Consider the following 20929-nt stretch of genomic DNA (forward strand, 5'->3'; position numbering starts at 1 on the left):
GAGGCATTGGATCTCTCCCACTGGGCCACGCCCTGGCTCCTTTTGCCATCTCTATGGCCTGGACTGCACTGGTCGGTGGTAGAATGTGACCAGAGCCTGCGTTCTGCTGTCCTGACCAAGTTCAGTGGGGCTGTCAGACCCTGTTCCAGTGCTGGGGTGTGTGGAAGCTCATCACAGGAAGAAGATATTTGAAACAGCAGCCTCTCTGAATGGTCAGCTCAGTTCCAACACTGTCCACCTAGATAGAGTGTCCACAGGTAAAGGCTCAGTCTCCCAAGACCACCCTTTGCTTCAGGGCCAGATGCCCAGGTGCCCAGATTGTTACTAACTAGAGATTAATCAGAGCTTCCCACAACCCACTTCTTAGTTGGATTCATTTGCTAGAGTGCCTTCCCCAACTCACATGCTCCCTAAATTGCCAACTGATTATCAAGCATCATAGCAGTAGCCAACTGTAAGAGACGCCCAAAAGGTGTGGGGAAAGGCGCAGAGCTTCCATGCCCTCCCCAGGCAGCATGCCACTCCCCCCTGAATCTATACATGGCCACCTGCCTGAAAGCTCTCCAAAGTCCTCCCTTTCTGGGAGGTTCGGGGAGCACACTTGGAGGTGCACAGGTGCTACTTCCGGCTCTGTACTCTGGAGTTACTCCTGGTTGTGCTCAGCAGACCATGTGGTGCCAGGATCAAACGTGGGCCTTTTGCGTGGGAATGCGCTCCAGCCCCCAAGCTCGTCCTTTTTGGGGTTTTATGGCGGCTTCAGTACATAGGTACCTTGAGAATCATTGCTGTTTGAAATTGAACTCAATCTCCATCCCCTTTTGTCCAAGCTTTAAGACTTGGGGAAGCCCCAGGCTTTTGCCCCCCCCCATTCCCACCCCACTCTGCCCATCACCCTTTCCTAAGTACCACAGCCGGAGGCCTCTGGGACTGGAGCAGAAGCACGTGCTAGCTAGAGGAGCAGGTGGGGAGCAAGCACAGGGATCCAGATGCCAAACTGCCTGTAGAAATTTCTGTAGGGACATGGCAAAGTGCTGCTCCTTGGGAAAAGGAACCAGGTAAGAGGATGTCTCAGGCCACTCCCTGGCCCTGAAGCTATGACCACTATGAACCCAGAGCTGACTTCTTCCTTCGTAGGGAGTCCTTGACAGGAACTGGAAGCGGAACTATGAGCTCACCTTTGGCCTCCCTTGGTAAGACCCGGAAAGCTCCCCTGCAGCCAGAGACATGGTAAGGAACCAGCCTCAGGGGCACAGCCCCCCAGCCCCCCAGTGAGGATGACTGCTAGCCTTCTCTTTTGTTTTATTCTTTTTGGTCTTTTTGGGGGCCACACCTGGTAGTGCTTAGGGTTTTGTGCTCAGGGATTACTCCTGGTGGTGTTCAGGGGACCATATAGGATGCCAGGTTGCCCAGGTTGGCCGTGTACAAGTCCTGTATTATCACTTCAGTTGGCCCCCATTATTGCTAGCTTCCTGGGGACAGTACTGAGGCGTCTGGTAGCTTTCCCTCTCTGACCACTTTTTCCTTCTCTTTCTACTTTCTGGGAGCTGGTTGTTGATCCCCCTGCTGAGATCCAGGGCCCTGTGGCTGTATGAATCCCACAAACACTGAAGTGTGCCTTTCCGGGACAGGCTCTCAGCCAAGGGAAGGGAATCTTACCTGCCTAGCCCTGTGCCTTTTTACAATATTTTCCGACCTATCCATGCTTTTCAGAATACCTTTTTTTTTTTTCTTTTGGTTTTTTGGCTATAGCCAGCAATGCTCAGGGGTTACTCCTGGCTCTGCACTCAGGAATTACTCCTGGCGGTGCTTGGGAGACCATATGGGATGCTGGAGATTGAACTTGGGTTAGCCAAGTAAGGCAAACACCCTATCTGCTGTACTATCGCTACAGCTCCCAGAACATCACTTTGATTCATACAAAGGCGAAGGAGATGCAGAGAGGTTAAGTGACGGGCCTGGAGTCCTGCAGCCATTCAGAGCAGAGCGAGAGCTGGGCTTCTGGGCTTGGGAATGGATGCCACCTTCCACCCAAGACATGGCCCTTGGCTCATCCTCACCCCTGGGGAGGGGTCAACCTTGGTCTGCCCGTATCAGAGGAGGATTTGGAGGTGGCTGTCCTCAGGAGGCAGAGGCCCAGCCCAATTCTCCTTAGGCTCATCAGGGGGCTGGTGTCTGGAGCCTTTCCCCTGATGTGATCCAGGGGTTCCTAACTTTCTTGTCTTCCTTCCCCTTCTTTCCCGGATTCCCAGGAGACGAAGCTTTAAAATCTATGGTGCTGGTAAGTGTGGGTTCCCACTCACCCGCACTGCCTGGCAGCAGGGTTATTGGCAGCTGTATATGGAGACGGTGACACCTTCAGCCAGGGCAGAGGCCAGTCTCATTCCCTTTACCCCCTGAGCCCAGAGCATCCTCCTAGCCATGCTCAGATTAGAAGACTAACCCCTACTTTAGCAGCCATCACCCTGAATTTCTGAACCCTCCACCCACTGCAGAATGAACCCCATAAAGGGACTGAGAAATTATCCTGCCAGAGAGCCAGACTCCAAATCACCCTCTCTTGGGACTGTCCTCACCTTCCCTGACCCCTCAGGCTCGGGCTTTTGAATCCCATCGCTGGAGTCTGGATACTCAGCCTTCCCCTCCGCCAGGAGCTGGGTTGGTTTAATCCTTGCTTCTAGACATTCTTAGCATTGGGGGACAGAGTACAGGTGGTTTCACTCTGACCAGGTCTAGGGCCCTGTTTCCTGTGGTCACCTCAGCAGTGACCTGTGCACCCTTGTCAACAGAAGATGAGGTGAACACGCCGAATGGCTCAGAAGAAAGCATCACTTTCCCTTCCTGCTATGGTGTCTTAGGTGCCTCTGTGAGCAGGCAAGGTGAGAGAAAGATCCACAGGGGTGTCTGGGTCCCCAGTAGCAGAAAGACCGGGTCGAATGAGGGATGGCACCTGCTCTCTGCTGGCTGACAGTGACCATGGGACTGTACCTCCGAACCTTCCCTAACCCCGCCATTAGTTCAGGGAGTCTGACCGAGCCCCAGGCAAGGCTGGAACTGGAGTCACCATCAGGGTAATGTTAGTGGACTCAGGACTCTGGGTCCCAGAGCCATAAAGCTGGAGTTAGAACTCAGCTTCCAGCCATCCATTTCCTGCCATCACCTGGTCCTAGGCCAGGTCCTGCAGCCCCTGAGGAGCCTGGCCTGGCCCGCACCATCCCTACAGGGCTGGGGTGATCCTGCAAGTCAGGAAGGGAGGTGGAGTGGGAGGGTTGCTGCCCAGAGGAAGCAGAATGGAGCGGGCCTGGGCAAAGAGGAGGTGTGCACTGGCAGGGGGGCTGAGTACAGCATGAGGGGCTGAGTCAGAGAATCTGGAGCAAAGCGGGATGAGGTGGGAATTTTCCTACTGGCTGGGCATCTTGAGTGCACAACCCCTGTCTCCATTTCTTAGAAATGGGAGTGGGAACACCTGCGTCAGCATGTCCAAGGTAGTTCCCCACCAAACTCACCCTCCATCTGACACCTGGGGGAATTCCCGTCCATAGCTATGCCTGCACACACAGCCAGGCTCTCCTCCACCTCTGCTAGGGACACTTTCAATCACACAACATCCATCTGTGCGCTCTCTGCCTCTTTCCTGCCTCACCCTGCTCTCAGCCAATGTTTGTTCCCTTGATGTGGTCATACTTGAGGACTTGTTTGTCCCACGCCTCTTCTCTGTACAGCAGCATTCTGCTACTCCATCAGTGCCCCCTCACCTCATAAAGATCTGGTCTCCAGGACGTCTTTCTCCCGCACAGCTCCCCACCCTACTCTTTCCTCCATTCCTCTGCTCTCCTGGCCTTTCCAGGCTGTGTTCCTCTTGCCTGGGTTCTCCATGCTGCCTCAGTGAGCTCACTCATGGCCCACATGCTTCAGTTCCAAGTATTGCCTTTATGAGGCTTTTGACTACAACTCATCAGAAGTGTTTGAAGTCTCCTCAGCTCGTCAGGGGAGATCATCCTACATCCTCAGGAGTCCTATGAAGGCAGCTTCCGGATGGTTTATCCACCAACTCCAAACATTCTCAGCTCAGTGTAGACTCAGTGTTTTTGCACACATAAGGGTTTTGTTCTAATGCATTGTTCAGTTGTGTTTTGCTGTTAGATATATACAACTTGCATACCAATTCATGTGACGGTGGGCTAATGCCCAGATATATTTTTAATAAGCATATATAATGCACTGTAGCACTGTCATTCCATTGTTTATTGATTTGCTCAAGTGGGCACCAGTATCATCTCCATTATGAGACTTCTTATTACTGTTTTGGCATATCAAATATGGCACAGTAGCTTGCCAGGCTCTGTTGTGCGGGCGGGGTACTCTCGGTAGCTTGCTGGACTCTCTGAGAAGGATGGAGGAATCCAACATGGGTCAGCTGCCCTATCCACTGTGCTCCAGTCCAGAATATATAATAACCATACTTTTATTTTTTTAATTTAATTTTACTTTTTTGCTTTTTGGGTCACACCCAGCGATGCTCAGGGGTTACTCCTGGCTTTGCACTCAGGAATTACTCCTGGCGGTGCTTGGGGGACCATATGGGATGCCGGGGATTGAACCCGGGTCAGCCGCATGCAAGGCAAACGCCCTACCCGCTATGCTATAGCTCCGGCCCCTAATAACCATACTTTTATTATGGCTAAAATAAAAGCCTTATTTTTAGTCTGCCAGTATGGTATATTACATTAATTTATAAATATTAAATTCACCTAGCATTAGTGATGATGTGTTTTGTTTTTAGATTACTGGATAAATTTCTTTATAGGGAGTAGTTTGGGACACACTTGACAGTATTTAGGTTCTATTCCTGGCTCTGTGCTCAAAAGTGACCCCTGGCAGTGCTCAGGGGACCATATGTGGTACTGGGAATTTGAACCAGGGTTATAGCCACAGGCAAGGCAGTGCCTTACCTCCTGCACTATCTTTACAGTCTCTCTAGCCTATCATTTTTGTTTGTTTTGGAGCCATACAAAGCCATACAAAGTGTTCAGTACCTAATTCCTGGCTCTGCACAAAGGGATCAGTCCTAGTAGGCTCAAGGAAGACCAGATGGGTGCTGGGGCTTGAATTCGAATCAACCATGTACGAGGCAAGCGTCCTACCCGTGATACTATCTTTTCAGTCCCTATAAACATTTTTCTTTGGGGTCAACACCCTGTGCTTCTCAGGGATTACTCTTGGCTCTGAAGTCAAGAATTGCTCCTGGTGGTGCTTGGGACCATATGGGATAGAACTCCAGTCTGGTGAGTGCAAGGCAAGTGCCTTCCCCACTTGCCCAACATTTTTTTTTTTTTTTTGCTTTTTGGGTCACACCTGGCGATGCACAGGGGTTACTCCTGGCTCTGCACTCAGGAATTACCCCTGGCTGTGCTCAGGGGACCATATGGAATGCTGGGAATCGAACCCGGGTCGGCCGCGTGCAAGGCAAATACCCTACCCGCTGTGCTATTGCCCCAGCCCTCCCACTGTATTTTCTATCCCCTCGAAGCATAATTTTTCACGAGCCATTTAGAAATGAATTGGCATGGCATTTCACCTGCAAACACCTTGGTGTGCATCTCCTAAGAACAGGAAACTCCACAGCCAAAAGCTGTAGCAACAGTGGTGATATTGTCTTAATGCAGCTGACCATTTTGGTCCTCTGAGCTTGCCAAGAGTGACCCTTGAGTGCAGAGTGAAGATTCAGCCCTGAGTAGTGTGAACAACCCCCTGCCCCCCAACAAACAAGCAACAAAAATGACCCAACCACGATCTTATGGTCGCACCTAAGGATGCAGACATTTAGCAACACCAATCTCCTTCACATGTTCCTTTCCTTAAGAGCCTGGCAAGCTACCCGTGGTGTATTCAATATGCCAAAAACAGTAACAAGTCTCACAATGGAGATGTTACTGGTGCCCGCTCAAACCAATCGATGAACAACAGGACGACAGTGCTACAGTGCTATAGTGTCCCTAACTTTGAAAAATGATACTGCCTCTTTGAAGAACCCAGGCCACTGTCAGCAGGATTCAGGGGCCCATGAGATTGATCATGTACTTTTGATAATGCTTAAAGTGATCCTTATATTGCACCAATTACTTGTACACTTGGACAGAAGCCAGAAGCTCTCTGCCTGTTTCCTGAAGCACTTCCTCCATGATGAGGATGGGAATTGATTCGTGGAAAGTGCTGGAGTGGTCCTTATCTCTCTGTGGTAGCTCCTGCTACTCTCATTTGTACACTTGGGATTCCCTTTCACCTCCCCTGAACCCCTAACTGTCAGCCCCGGCCTGGGCTCCAGGACTCTGTCTGCTTGTCAGTCCCTATGGATCAGAACTCGGAGGCAATGGGCAACATGGTGAAGAACTTACGTGACCTGGAATGGAAGGTGAAAATCCAGACCGATGAGCTGCTGGACAAGGTAGGAGTCCAGGGGGGAGAAGGCCAAGGCCGAGTCTGAGGAGTGGAGGGCCATGGGCTGGGGGGGGGCAGGTTGAATGGGTTCTAGAACCATCTTCCCCCACCAAACCAGCCAACTTGAGGGCCCCTGTGGCCTCTGACTGGTCTGGCTCCCTATCACCTGAGCCAAGGGCTGGGGGATCTTCACAGCTGAGCCCCCAGAGCCTCACACTTGGAGGACTCCTGAAAGCTGTGTGTATGTGTGGGGGCAGCGGCGGGTGCCCAGGGGTGGGTGAGGCCACATTTAGTTTCCTCCCTTGGAAAGGGCTCCCTGAGCTCCAGGAGCCTCCAGGCTGTGTGCCCCCGTCCACCTCCTGCTTCATCTTGTTGCTACAGGACAAGAAGATAAAGGCCCTGGAAGAATTAGTGGAGACCCTGCAGGGGAGCCCGGGTAAGAGGCGCTCTCCACGGGGCTCGGCTTCTCTGGGTGCCCTGAGCATGGAGAAGCCGAGCATGGAGCTGAGGCCTGGGTGGAGGTCTGGGCAGTGGAGCCCAGAGAGGGGCAGTGACACCCAGGCCTGTGCCTCCTGGGGTCCCGCCCTTGCACGAGGAGGGAACAGAGCATCCCTGAAGCCTCTTCTCGGGGTGAGGGGCGACAGCACCTCTGTGGGGACAGAGGCCCAGAGGCAGTTCCTTAGGGACAGCCGCTGGGATGGCCCACGGCAGCGGTGGCCTGGCTGCTTCCACGCTGGGCCGCGGAACCCTCCCGTCTTTCCCGATGGTGCAGCCGCCTACAAGCAGCAGGAGCTGGAGACCACATGCAGGAAACTGCAGAAACAGGTGGCGGAGATGGAGGTGAGAGGCCTCAGCGGGCTGCCTGCCCCACCCCCCAGCACCGGAAACAGTCTGCCCACTTCCCAGCACTAACCAAGCAGCTTCCTGCCCAGCTTTAGTGGGGTGGTGCAGGATGGGGGTGGGCTGCTACGGGGACACCTGCTCTCAGGCTGGGCAGTCCTGCCGCCCCTTCCGGCTCCTGCCTCTTCTGCCTTGCAGCCCACGTCACTCTCAGCACCTTGCCCCTGCTCCTTCCTTCACCTGCTGTGTTCTTCCCACTCCCCACATTACCCCTTCTCTTTCATGCTCAGTATCAGGGCCAGAGACAGCAGGTAGGGCACTTGCCTTGTATGCCGCTGATCCGGGCTTTATCTCTAGCACCACATATGGTCCCTCAAGTCCAGTCAGAAGTGATCTCTGAGGGGCAGGAGCGATAGTATAGCAGATAGGGCATTTGCCTTGTACGTGGTGAACCCAGGTTCAATCCCCAGCATCCCATCTGGTCCCCCAACTACCTCCAGGAGTAATTTCTGAATGCCAGAAGTGATCCCTGAGCATCGCATGGGTCACTGTCACTGTCACTGTTATCCCGTTGCTCATCGATTTGTTTGAGCGGGCACCAATAACGTCTCTCATTGAGAGACTTATTGTTACTGTTTTTGGCATATCTAATACGCACGGATAGCTTGCCAGGCTCTGCCGAGTGGGCTCGATACTCTCGGTAGCTTGCCGGGCTCTCCAAGAGGGGCGGAGGAATCGAACTCAGGTTGGCCGCATGAAAGGCGAACGCCCAACCGCTGTGCTATTGCTCCAGCCCATCGCATGGGTGTGACCCAAAAAGCAGTCTCTTAAGTGCAGATCCTAGAGTAGGCCCTGAGCACCCCAGGGGTGGCCCCAGAACAATATCAGTGTCAAATTGAGGTGAGGGCCCTTCCTTAGTGTCCCCCCACCTCTGGCTGGCCCTATGTGTTCTCTGGGCTGCCGCCTCATTCCTCATGTGAGCTCTGAGAGGGGACCGCTGCTGCTGCCCTCCTGGGACCAGCACAGCTCTTGGCCACAGAAGCTTATCCTATCTTACTCACCTTTCTTTCTTTTTTTTTTTTAATTTTTTTTTAAAAAAATTGAATCACTGTGAGATAGAGCATGACAAAGCTGTTTATGATTGCATTTCAGCCATACAATTTTCCAACACCCATCCCTCCACCAGTGTGATTTCCCAGTATCGGTGTCCCCAGTTTCCCTCCCATCTCTTCAAGCCACCCCCACCCCCGCTGCCTCTATCGCAGGCACCAATATCACACACACACACTCTCTCTCTCTCAGGCATGATGGTTTGCAATACAGATGCTGAAAGGTTATCATGTATATCTCTTTACCTACTTTCAACACCCAGTTCATGTTCAAGGTGATCAATTCCAACTAGTATGTGATAAAGGACCCTCCTCTATCTTAACTACCTTCCATCCCCCACACCTGTGTTCCCATGTTATCCACCTTTGTTGTCCCTGCCCACACCCCATTCATATGGCTAGGCCTGAACTGAAGGGACCCTAAGCGAGGGAGGAAGCTCCTCGCTCCCCACTGGCTTTGCCTTAGCCTTTCTGAGCGCTAACTTCCCTCCTCTACTCAGAATTGGTTTCCAAAGCCCTAATCTGACCACAGAAGCAAACCCCCAAGCCACAGCCACAGCTGTGGACCCTCCCCATGGGGCACGGGGGAGGTGGGGCTGTGAATAAACACAGCTGCTCCCAGGGCCACTGGGAACACTGGGGCTGTGGGCCTCTGCAGCTGCGACCCTCCTTCCCAGTGTTCACCTGCGTATTACTTCATAAACGGAAGTCAACTCATTTCATACTGCTCCCGTGTGCCAGCATCCTGCAAGGCACTGGGGCAGCCCCCCCGCCTCTTGGAGTGGACAGGAGATGTGGGGGGAGACGCAAACAGGATCACAGAAAGAGACCCAGCCGAGAAGTGGTCCCATTCCTCAGGCCGCCCCGTTGGCCCAGTTAGCTCTGGGGAGGGGATAAAATGCTGAAGTGTGTGCCTGAGAAGAGAGGAGCTGGGGTCACTTGGTGGCACTGGACTAAAGCCCTAGAGGATGAGGAGGGGACCAGGGAAGTGCTCATCCTCCCCGCCACTGAACTGCAACTTGTGGGTGGTTGTAGGGAGCAAGAGGGGGGATGGGGGCTGACGGGCATCACAGGGCCTTGTCGTGAAGGGCTGTTTGTGTGTGGGAGAATGGGAAACCCTAGGAAGGAGTGGGCAGGTGGGGTTGAGTGGGGCAGAGAGGAGAGAGGGTCAGGGGTGAGGCCTGGTGAGAGGGGCTGCTGCTCCCTGAGATAAGAGGCTTGGAGGCTGGAAGCAGGGAGGCAGGACAGTTCAGGGTGAGTTGCTTTTTTTTTTTTTTTTTTTTTTTTGCTTTTGGGTCACACCTGGCGATGCACAGGGGTTACTCCTGGCTCTGCACTCAGGAATTACTCCTGGCGGTGCTCAGGGGACCATATGGGATGCTGGGAATCGAACCCGGGTCGGCCGCGTGCAAGGCAAACGCCCTACCCGCTGTGCTATTGCTCCAGCCCCTGGGGTGAGTTGCTTTTGAGGTGTCTGTTAGACACTAAAGAACAGATGACTGGGGTCCTCAGGGGAGAGCTCTGTATTCAGTCCGAACTGGGGGCATGGTCCATAGTTATTTGGGACCAGACGAGAATCATCCGTGGAGGGGGTACCATGGCCCTCATGTCAAATGTTGGGTAGAAGATGTGGAAGAAACTGAAAAGGAAAGCCATGTTGCAAGAGATGAAAACGGTGTTGTCACTGGGTTTGGCAACGGCAGAGATGGGCTGCAGAGATGGAAGCCAGGCTGCAGTGAGCTGAGAGAACAGGAACTGAGGAAGCAGCGTTGAGAAACTGAGCTGAGGATGTAGACAGTTCAGTTTTCCTGGGGCTGAGAAGGTGTGGAGCTGTGTGTGGGCGGCCATGTCCAGGCAGGCGGTCCTGCCCCTCTAGCCACACAGTTCCCTGCTGCCACCATGCTTGCCTTCAGCAAGCTCTTTCCTGTGCCAGATACTAGGCAAGGGCTGGACACGTGCAGAAAGTTTTCTTCTGAGCATATGCAGAGTAGACGCTGTCCTTTCCGTTTCATGAGGAGCCAAGAAGTGCCCACGTTCCTCAGGCTGCCCCTTGGCCCAGGGAGCTCTGGGCGCTGAGGCCTGACACTGGGGACTGGGTTTCCCTGAGAAGGGGCCGAGCTGATGGTGCCGACTCCCCACCCTCTTCTCTCCTCACAGCGATTTCTTGCTGATTATGGCCTGCTGTGGGTGGGTGAGCCCCCGGACCACAAGGACTCAGAGGATAGCGAGGGGGACTGGATGACGACCATGAAGTTCTGGAAGCCAGGTAGAGCAAGCGGTCTGTCCCCAGCCCCTCACAAAATTTCTAACAGCTTTTAGCCAGCAGCGGTCCCAGGGCCACTTCATGAATGCCCAGGCCTTCCAGCCCAAAGGGCCCCCGGGCCTCCCACACTTAACCCTGACCTAGGAGCAGGAGGGAAGGCCTCAGCTGGACCCCATCACTGACCTCTAACTTGCTGCCACCAATTTCTTCCTCTGATGCCCTCAGATTGCTTAATTGTCAAGGTTCCAAGATTTAGCAAGACTTTGCTTGTCTCAGGCACCATGGTTTATACGTGCGCGTGCGCCTGTGCACACACATGCACACACGCCTCTGGTCCTTGGAAACTGACCCTCAACCTCAGGACTCTGCTTGTCTCCTCAGACTTCCTTTCAAGGTTCATTTAAAGCGAGTCCTTTGCCATATGCCTCCTCTTTAAAATTTTTATTTATTTATTTTGGGTCACACCCGGCAATGCACAGGGGTTACTCCTGGCTCTGCACTCAGGAATTACTCCTGGCAGTGCACAGGGGACCATATGGGATGCTGGGAATTGAACCCGTGTCAGCCGCGTGCAAGGCAAACGCCCTACCCGCCGTGCTATTGCTCCAGCCTCCATGCCATCTACCTCCTTTAGTGGGACCCACCCCTTTTTGTTTTTAACTAATATCTAGAGGGATGCATCCCATGAACTCGGGGGCTTCTGAAAGCAGGGCCCCTTCTCCTCAGAGAATAGCGGGGGTTGCTTCCTAGAACTTTGCCGGGTTCTGGAATTAGTCAAACCTGTTCCCCCATACCATCTCCACCTCCTATTGCATGTGTGACATGGGCACAAAATTAATCTCTGAGCCTCAAGTTATCAGTAATGAGGCGGGGGCGGTGGCGCCAGGGACTTCGGGGGTGCAGTTTCCGAGTTGGGCCCGACATGGTCTTCCTGTTTGTTCTGGGGCCACACCTAGCAGTGCTCAAGGCAGTGATCACTCCTGGTGGCGCTTGGGAGACCATATGCAGTGCGGGTAATCAAAGCCAGGCCGGCCTGTACAAGCAATTTCCTTATCCACTCATTGTACTATTTTTCTGGCCCTGTGGCCCCCTTTTTAAAAAAATGTCACGAGGCGTCAGTGGGTGAGACACAGAGCACCGGGCACCGACCTTGTACTTAAGCAGCCCAACAAGTAGAAGCTCGTTGTTTTCCTGTCAGAGGCAGTGCAGTCTCCTGGGAGCACAAGCCTGTCTCCTAAGGGAACAATCTGGAAGGTGACAGCACTCATACGTTTCCTGCTTGATAAAAACAGCCTCAACTGCTGAGAGTCCTCCCTCCTCCTCAGCTGCAGCCTTGGCAAGGTCCCCCGAATCTCAGCTCACAACGCCCTCACTGCTTGTTCTAAAAAAAAATGTCTCGGGGCTGGAGTGATAGCACAGCGGGTAGGGCGTTTGCCTTGCACGCGGCCAACCCGGGTTCGAATCCCAGCATCCCATATGGTCCCCTGAGCACCGCCAGGGGTAATTCCTGAGTGCAGAGCCAGGAGTAACCCCTGTGCATCGCCAGGTGTGACCCAAAAAGCAAAAAAAAAAAAAAAAAAAAAAAAATGTCTCTTCCCACTAGTCCAACACTCGCAGTTTCCCAAGCGTTTTCACACCAGCCTTTCACACGCAGGCGGGGGTGGCTCCCCTTGCCTGGAGCCTGCAGAGCAGAGGCTGAATTAAGGGATCAAGACTTCTGTGCCCACCTGGTAGGGGCTCACAGTCACGGGGTGCTGATGTTGGGGGTTCAGCTTTAGAAGGCAGGTCTGTGGCCTGGGTGATGGATTGACCTGAGGGGACAGGAGTCAGGCAGGACCCTATGTAGGGAAGAGGCTCAGCTCCAGGGGGTGATGGGCAGAGTTGAGGAGGGGACACCAAGGTCCCGCAGCCCCCAACACAGCAGGCCGGGGTGCACTGACAGATCCTGGGGGGAGCCAGGAAAGTCCCCCCCCCCAGTGACACCCCACCCTCACCTGGGCCTTAGAGCTCTGCAAGCTGGTGGAGCGGAATTTCCCTCCTGCCCACGGGGCCTCCCTGCCCCTGTGGGGAAATGGCTTGCTGACCTGGCTGTCTGGATTCCTGCCATGCCACCCCCAGAGGAGCCGCCCCACTGCGCTGTGAGCTGAGCGAGTGAGCGAGCGCCTGCAGATGCCCGCCCCCCTCCCCGCCTGTGCAGCTGCTTCCCTTTGCTTTTTTTGGGTCTTCAACATGGAGCTTTTCTGCTTGATATATGTGAATTCATTTCCAGCATCTCATGCTGTCTCCCCCACCTTTTTTGGGGGTAGGAGACACACACAGGCACTTTTTTAGGGCTTACTCCTGGCTCTGTGCTCAGGGCTCCTGGCAGGGCTCCGGGGACCCTATCAGATGCTGGAGACAACCCAGGTTGGCCTCATGCTAGACAATGCCCTGTCTGGGTACTCTCGCCCCTCTCCTTCCTGTTCCCCACTCTCTCGTTCCCACACACCGGCATGCGCTGACCCCAGAGCCCTTGGGCCCGCAAAGCCAGCCTGGTTCTCCCTTTATGTATCGGAACTAGGGGCAGTGGCTGGGGGAGGAAGCAGGGCAGCTGTGTGGGGCCAAACTGGGGCTGATTCAGGTGCTGTAGGAGGGAGGACTCTCACCGGAAAGGAGGGAGGGAGAAGGCTCAGGGGCCATGGAGGAAAGTGGAGGAAAGTGGAGCCGGGTCTTGACCTGAGGCTGGAGCCTGCTCCCCTCCCCGCCTTCAGCCTTGCTCTGGTCACACCATCCAGCCTGTGTGGTGAGCCTTAGGCAGGAAAACTCCTGCTCTCCGCTCTGGACTCCTCCCCTTCCTCCTCTCTGCCTCTCCCAGTTCTCTAAACTCCTCCCTCTCCCCCTTCTCCCAAGTTTCCCACTCCCCCCTCCCCTATCACCCTTCCCCCCACTGCTTTCCCTCCGTCCACCTTCCTCCCCTCCCCCCAGCTCGTTCAGGCACTGTTCCTCCATCTGGGTGGAGCCTCAGGGGAGCTGCAGGCCCAGGGGCAGTGAGGGTCCCCCCAGCCTCACTCCCTCCACCTCTGCTATGCCCACCCTTCCCACCCCCTTCTCTCATAGCCCCCTGTTGCCTGTTTCTTCCCCTCTTCAGAAGCTCATTTTGAATCCTACCTCCAGCGTGTTGATGCCAACTTGCACTGTTCTGTTCCCCTGCAATTTCTTGGGCTCTGGACTCTGCCGTGAGAATGAACTACTCGGCGAAGGAGGTGGGGTTGGATGGCATCATGTGGGCGAGCAGCTTTGCCTCTGAGTCCATGCTCACCTGTAGAGTGATCCCAGACACTGAGACCCTTGCACCATCTTGCATGCTGAGCATTCCTGTGGGCTGGTATGTGGTGAATGGACAGTGACCATGACCCTGGGCCTTACCAGCCCATTTAGCCGTAATGTGGCTCCCAGGTAGGGCTATGCACGTACAGCCAGTGTGCAGGGGGTGTGTAGGGGCCCCATCTGGGCACTGGGGCAGCCTCTGTACAGGGCAGAGATGTGTCAGCAAACACCCCACAGCAGGGGTGGGTGACACAGGCAGCGACACTTTTTGGCCTGGCTCTAAGGGGTATGGGGAGGTGGCCCAGGTATGAGAAAAGTCGGGGCGGGGGTCCCACTCAGCTGCTCTTGCCAGGGTGAGGTGAGGAGGCGCAGGCCCCCTAGCTCACTATTTCACAGCACCAGGGGAGGGGCCAACCCGAACAGGTTCTGGGCCAGAGCACTGGGGCAGTTGTCACTCAGTTTTCTACACTCAAATAAGGATGGGGGGGGCGGGCAGGGGGAGAGGCAGGACTTGCAGGGCCCAGCAGAGCATGGTGGTATGGCCCAGAGCCTGCTTGGGGGCGCCCACTCTGGGCCAGGCCTGCGTGCAGTGAGCGCCCAGCATGGCTTGCAAGTCTAGCAGGCGAAAGCAGTGCAACTTGTGATGACGGCTAAAGGAGTCACACTCCAGGCCCAGGGATGCAGGAGCTGGGTCTGGTCTCAGGATGCAGGGTTCCTGGTAGGTCTCAAGAGGAGGTGGGGAGCATTGTGAACCCCGAGAGGCAGAGGGTGGAGTGTCAATGACAACCGAAGCCTGAGCGCCACAACAGCGTGTGAGGTGAGGATTGTTTCCCACATTTATAGAAGCAGCAGCTGAGGCCCAGAGAAGCCAGCCCCCCTGCCAAGGCGACACAGCTCCAGAGCAGCAGTCCCGGGCCGGAGCAGGAAGCCTGGGCCCTGAGGGTCTTGGGAGGTGGCCAAGTCGCCCAGCTCCCATGTCCACGCTTCCTTTCCCATTTAAAGCAGTCATGGCTTCGGTGGTGGTGGTGGTGGGGGAACGCTCCTGTTCTGCGTCCCTTGTGGAACAGGGACCCCAGTGAGTCTGAAGAGCCCTGAGAGGGGGCCTGCATGGTCACAGAGTCCCAGGACCTGCAAGCAGCATGGCCTGTAGCTTCACAAGGCCCAGTGTCCACCTGAGTGTGCAGGGGGCGGGCAGAGTTCCAGGTGCTTGGCCTGGAACCAGCTTGCTGTCCCCTCTTTAGTTCAGGGCTGGACCTGATGGGCAGGAGCAGGGTGACCGTCATCGCCCTTCCAGGGAAGCCAAGGTGCCACCTTACTTGTTGCCCACCTCCCTGAGCTGTGCTTTTGCATTGTTCGCCTCTGTCCGCCAGGCTGGCTTGAGGCCTTCAGCTGATCTCAAACTGCTTTTCTTCATTCCCTACGTCCAGCTATTTCCCTGGGTTTGCTTCTGCCAATACTCGTGCCCACACCCCATGCCCCTTTGCTCCCTGAAGCAGTCCTGGCATCCGGGGCCCGACAGTACAATGGGTAAGGCACTTGCCTTGTTGGCTGCCTCGGTGGCAGCAGTCTTGTTTCAATCCCCAGTGTAGCACACGGTCCCCTGAGCACCACCAGGGTCACTCCTGAGTACACTCCTGGAATAACCCCTGAGCACTGTCGGATAGAGTGGTCCTAACGACCCTGCCTGGGGATTCCACGGGCTGAGTCACCTGACCTCACTTTCCCATCTGTTAGAAATACTGGACCTGGGACTGGACTTAAAGAGATGAGCTTTCCTGCTATCTAGGGTCACCCATGTGTTCTGAAAGTCGTTCGTGAAAATAATGCTCTGACTCATCCCAGGGATGTCCGGGATGTTCTGCTTTCTTGGTTATCCCAGGAACTCCAGGGGACCCCAGGAGGAGCGGGGGGTGTGCAGATAGCCTCTACCTCAGTAAGAAATGTCAGGTAGAAGGAGGGCCAGCTGGGGCTCTACCGTTTGAGAAGCCACAAAGGCAACAGGAAGCAGGGCCACCCACAGCTGTACTTCCCCACCCTGCCATTGCACTTCTGTGGGGAAGGAATCGAGTCCCCAGAGTCTGGACCCACATCCTGCACAACCTGCCCATCTTGGTGAAAAACAGCATCCAACAGGGCCCAGAGAGCCACCGGGGTTAGGAGGAGGCGACTTTGGGGCTCCAGTTCCCATGGGGAATCATAACCATTTCCCACCAGCACATGCCGCCCTTCTGCCACCCGTGTGTACCAGAGCTGTCTCCCAGGCCAGCTTCAACCTCTGAAGCTTACGCACATCTGTACGGGCAGTGTGCTTCAGAGAGAAGCCGAGGCTCCCAGGGGCCACTCAGGGCGGCCATGCCAGAAATATTTGCATAGTCCAAGGTCTAACCCTTATCTTTCTGCCCAGCAGCCACCTGAAACCTCTGGGCCAGCCATCTATCTGTCCCTACCCGCATGCCCTCTCTTGATGGTGCCGGTGGGTGGGAGATGGGGAAAGTCCAGTTTCTTCCCATTTGATGTAGGTAAATAAGCCTCTGCCTCAGCCTCAGGGCGGTCTGAGGCCCATCTGTGTGAGCTGGTAATGGTAACTAACATGGACCATGTGCTGGTTCCAAACTGCCCATGCATGGTCATCTTGGAGCCTCACTGCCATGTGGGGAGGCAGAGACTGTTCTCGTCTGCTCTGGAAGGCAGTGCTGGCGGGTAAAGCGGTGCCTGCCTACAGTGAAGTCATGGGTACAGGCAGAGGAGCCAGGATCTGAACTCAGCCTTGACCCACAGCCAGCAGCTCAGAGCTGTGCTTCTCAGCTGCCAAGCCGGCGCCTGTCACACACAGACCTGGAAGCAGATCCTGTCCCTGTCCCCGTGTCCCCACGCGAGCCATTAACCATCTCCAACCCTCAGGTTTCTCTTCTGAAATGGATGGTGGCAGCCATTACAGTGGGTGTTGGGATGAAGTGGGGACGGATGAGGGCTACAGCTAGTGCTTGCTGAGAGGTAACTGTTACCCTGGGCATGTTCATGATCTTCCCTCCCCACAAGTGAGCACTGATAGGGAAGCTCAGGTGCCCCCTGGAGGAGGGGCCAAGGGCCTTGTTCTGCAAAGGCTTGGTCACTGTGGTTTTTTTTTTTTTTTTTTTGGGTCACACCCGGCGATGCACAGGGGTTACTCCTGGCTCTTCACTCAGGAATTACCCCTGGCGTTGCTCAGGGGACCATATGGGATGCTGGGATTAGAACCCGGGTTGGCCGAGTGCAAGGCAAACGCCCTACCCGCTGTGCTATCGCTCCAGCCCCAAGGTTTGGTCACTGTGAAGAGAAGCTCATGGTGTCATTCCTCTTTGCCAGGGAACACACTGGCGCCCCCTGAGGTGGACTTTGACAGGCTGCTAGTCTGTCTGAAGGATCTCAGTGAGCTGGTGGCTGAAGGTGAAACGCAGGTCGTTCCAGTGACTGGTGGGGCCCGGTTCAGGACCCTTGAGCCCATCCCCTTGAAGCTCTACCGGAATGGCCTCATCATGTTTGATGGGCCCTTTCGGCCCTTCCATGAACCAGCCACACAGGTAGGCACAAGAGGGGAGATTAGCTGCTTGTTCCCTCACTTCAGTTGGAGGTGGTGGGTCCCCTGCTTACCCCAGCCTGTGGTCCTCCAGATACCCAGACCCACGCACAACTGGCAGACCTGCCCCCCACATACACACACACACACAATTCAAGTCCTGGGTCTCTGAATATTTCCTGTGTGGATCACCTCGGGACCTGGGTTTTGCAACCCAGACAGAAAGCAGGATGAGGGGCTGCACACAGGTCCTGCTGGGGCCTCACCATTCCTCTCCCCACCTGCAGCGCTGCCTCCGAGACATACTGGATGGCTTCTTCCCTTCAGAGCTCCGGCGCCTGTACCCCAAAGGGGTCCCTTTTAAGGTGATGGTTGTTCAAAGCTCCACTCCCTGAGTGGGGTTTGGGAGATGACAGGGATAAACAGCTTCCTCACACCTTAGTCTGAGGCAAGAGACAGCGAGCATCAGCAGATCCCAAGAGGATGAAGTTGTTTGTGCCTGTGACCTAGGACTGTGGTTGGGCAGCAGACAGCGCCCCCTGCTGGCACATTGAGGTCACACCCCACCCAACCCCTCTTCCTAGCATTCAGGACACTTTGATTGCCTGGGGTCCCTAGTGAATCTTGGCCAAGTGGCCTGGCTTCTCCCACATCCTTCCGTTGCTATCTGATTGGGCTGGAAGGGAGTAGGGGGGAGGGTGCGAAATGAGGGAAGCACCAGACGCCACATCCCCCAGAGAGTGGTGTGCTTCACAATGACAGGTGAGGGGAATGTGTGCCACCAAGGTGTGCAAAACAGCAGGACTCAGGAGTGGTGGTGTTTGAGGCAGGCCGTGTCAAGGCCAGGGTCTGGGAGGTGTGTCCAGATGGGCTGAGTGAGGCGCTCCACGCAGTGCAGAGCTCCTGAGAGGGGCTATGAGGACGGCAGCACGCTGGCTACAGCTGGCTGTGGGGAGAGGCGCTCCCAGAAAGAGCACAGCCTAGTGGGTGCGAGCTGCATGGACTTCAGCCCTCCTGCTTTCCCAGAACCTCCGTTTCCTTATTGGTCAAACAGAGATGGCCTCAGCTCATTGCTGAGGCCCTGTTTGGGCAAGCAGGGGGAGGTGTGGGGCCCAGGGCTGAAGAGCTGGGCCCGCCGCTGTCTCCCTTGTCAGGTGAGTGACCTGCGCCATCAGATTTACCCAGAGAATGGGCTGGACTCGTTCCCAGGTGAGGGGCGCGTGGTGGGCCAGATTCACAAGATCGTGGACAGGACAGAGAATGCAGGTGAGTTCAACCCCATGGTGGGGCCAGGTGGCGGGAGCACTGTGCGGGGCAGCTTGAGGAGGCCGCCTCCACCATCCACCAGTCTGCTCCCAGGCTGAGGCTTCCCACACCTTCCTTGCAGACCCCAGGCTGACCCCTGAGAAGTTTCTGAAGAGTCTCCCTAAAGTCATGATCCGGCAAGGCAAAGTGGTTGATATCAGAGGCCCCATCCGGGACACTCTGCAGGTGAGCAGCCCTGGCTCCCCTGCTCCCCACGTCATGGGCTGTTTCCCTACCACTTGGCTCAGTATCTCTGAGTAGTGGTTAGCCGGAAGCGCAGACCTGGGGGCCCGGAGGTGGATGTGGATGGAGAGGTGATGTGTGGATAGACAGTCACTGTCTCCTGTACACTAGAAGGGTGAGGACCCAGGTTGGAACCCTGACAGCCACCATGTTGGCAGGTGTGTGGCTCTCAGAGGAGAGAACAAAGTTTGGGCCAGAGCTCAAACCCCTTATGCTCTAACGTTCCTAGCTAGTCCTGGACACCTTTTCCCGCCTATCACTCACCCTCTCCCTGCTCTCCTCATCCTGCTGCTCCTCCTAGGGTCCTGCCTGCAGAAGACCTGCTTCCTAGGCCTCAGGCTCCACTCAAGTGCCAAGTCCAGACTTTTCTGTCAGCCCAGGTCTCCTCAATCTATGCCTTTTCTCCCTCCCCAGTGCCCACCCCTCTGATCCAGGCTCCCAACTCTCCCACTCCGCTCTGGCCGAACTTCACCCGGTACTCAAAGCCTATCATCCAGTGCTGGTCTCCCCTTATCCCCTTGTCCTTCTACTCCAACCCGATTCCTAGCTTCAGCCACAAGAACTGATAGCACTTCCAAATGCGACTATCAGAGGCTCTCTGGAATTTCCCTCTTCCTTAACCCCTTCCAGGTCTTACCCACCCTTCTGTCACAGCTCAAGTGCTATCTCCCAGAGAGAAGCCCTCCCTGGCCCATGTGAGGTTAGGTTTCCTGCCTGGCCATCTTCTAAGGCTTCTGGGAAGGCGATGAGATGACCTCCCAAAGTTTCCCGTTTCCTCTGCTCTGGGACCAGGTTACCTGGAACCCCCCGCTTCCCCTCCTTTTGGCTCACACTCATCCCTGGTCAGGAGAAAGCCTGTGTCAGGACTGGGGAAGACAGTATACCCCTGGTCAAGCCCAGGGCTCTGTTCACTCTCCACCAATGCCTTCCAGAACTACTGCTCCTTGTCTGCCCCGGTCCCAGAGATCTTGGTGGAGACGCCTGCCTTGGCCGCTGAGCGAGAGAGGTGAGACATAGTGGAAAGGCGAGGACCCAGGGGTTGGGTAAGGGGCACTGACCACCTCTGGGCCCACAGGAGCCAGGAGTTGCCAGAGTCACCCCCACCCCAGCTCTCCTTGCTGCGTATCAAGTCCGAGGATGGTGAAAAGGTCTTCCGGCTAATGATGCAACCACAGGACACTATTGGGGATGTGTATGCCCTGCTGGCAAAGGCCAGGTGGGTGCAGGGCGAGGCTGATGGTTAGTGGGGCTCTGTGACCAGGTGTGTGTCTGACCCTTTCTGCCCTGCCTCAAGGAACCAGGATGCTGGGACCTTCGAGATCTTCAGCACGTTCCCGCCTGTGGTTTACAACGACCACTCGGTTACACTGCAGGATGCAGGCCTAGTGCACAACGCCATGCTGCTGCTCCGGCCTCCCCGGGGCCCACTCACTACCAACCCCCGACCCCTGCCCGGGCCCTGAATAAAGCGCCCGCCCCCACACCAGCTGCTCCGTAGCTCTCGCAGTGCTGCTCCGCGGCCCCGCCAGAGGAGGGGCGGAGCCCAGCCCGCCCCTACGTAACATGAGACCCAGCTGGCGGACCCGGCAGCGGCGTCTTTGTCCTCTAGGTTCCTCTTTCTCTCCAGAAGGGCTAAGCCCCTGCAGTGAGAGCAAGGCTGGCCCCAACTTAGCCTGGATGGGGGCGCCAGCAGATCCTTGTGCAGAAAGGCGCAGAACCCTAAGCAAGTGGGAGACACTCAACACTGCACAAAGCCACTGTCCCCACGAGCACACTGCAGCTGTACGCCCTCTCCCACGACACACCCACTTGAAGCCAATCTGCTGGAACAGGTGGCCATGTGGCACGGCTTCACTACTGAGAGGCATGCCC

The 20929-nt window shown here is 55.7% G+C and overlaps 1 protein-coding gene and 1 long non-coding RNA gene across 4 annotated transcripts in view; one reads left to right on the plus strand and one right to left on the minus strand.

The window, feature by feature from the left end:
* The window catches only part of LOC129405112 (uncharacterized), a 34332-nt gene extending 19480 nt beyond the window's left edge, over nt 1–14852 (minus strand). Inside the window, exon 1 of the long non-coding RNA XR_008630333.1 lies at nt 13795–14852. This is a non-coding gene — a long non-coding RNA (uncharacterized LOC129405112). The remainder of the gene's footprint in view (nt 1–13794) is intronic.
* On the plus strand, nt 1038–20525 carry UBXN11 (UBX domain protein 11). 3 transcript variants are annotated; one of them, XM_055140531.1, is made up of 14 exons: nt 1038–1227; nt 2250–2278; nt 2787–2876; nt 6342–6442; nt 6817–6871; nt 7208–7275; nt 10542–10650; nt 17299–17513; nt 17797–17874; nt 18664–18775; nt 18897–19000; nt 19990–20063; nt 20133–20273; nt 20352–20525. In XM_055140531.1, exons 1-14 carry the CDS (start codon nt 1166–1168, stop codon nt 20518–20520), a joined length of 1407 nt encoding a protein of 468 aa, XP_054996506.1. In that variant the 5' UTR covers nt 1038–1165; the 3' UTR covers nt 20521–20525. The 3 variants fall into 3 exon arrangements, with proteins under 3 accessions (XP_054996506.1, XP_054996504.1, XP_054996505.1); XM_055140529.1 differs by lacking the exon at nt 2787–2876 and having other exon boundaries at nt 6817–7275; XM_055140530.1 differs by lacking the exon at nt 2787–2876 and having other exon boundaries at nt 1134–1227; nt 6323–6442; nt 6817–7275.
* Nucleotides 20526–20929: the final 404 nt, after the last annotated feature.

Source organism: Sorex araneus, chromosome 5 (assembly GCF_027595985.1).
Source record: "Sorex araneus isolate mSorAra2 chromosome 5, mSorAra2.pri, whole genome shotgun sequence".
Lineage (NCBI taxonomy): Eukaryota > Metazoa > Chordata > Mammalia > Eulipotyphla > Soricidae > Sorex > Sorex araneus.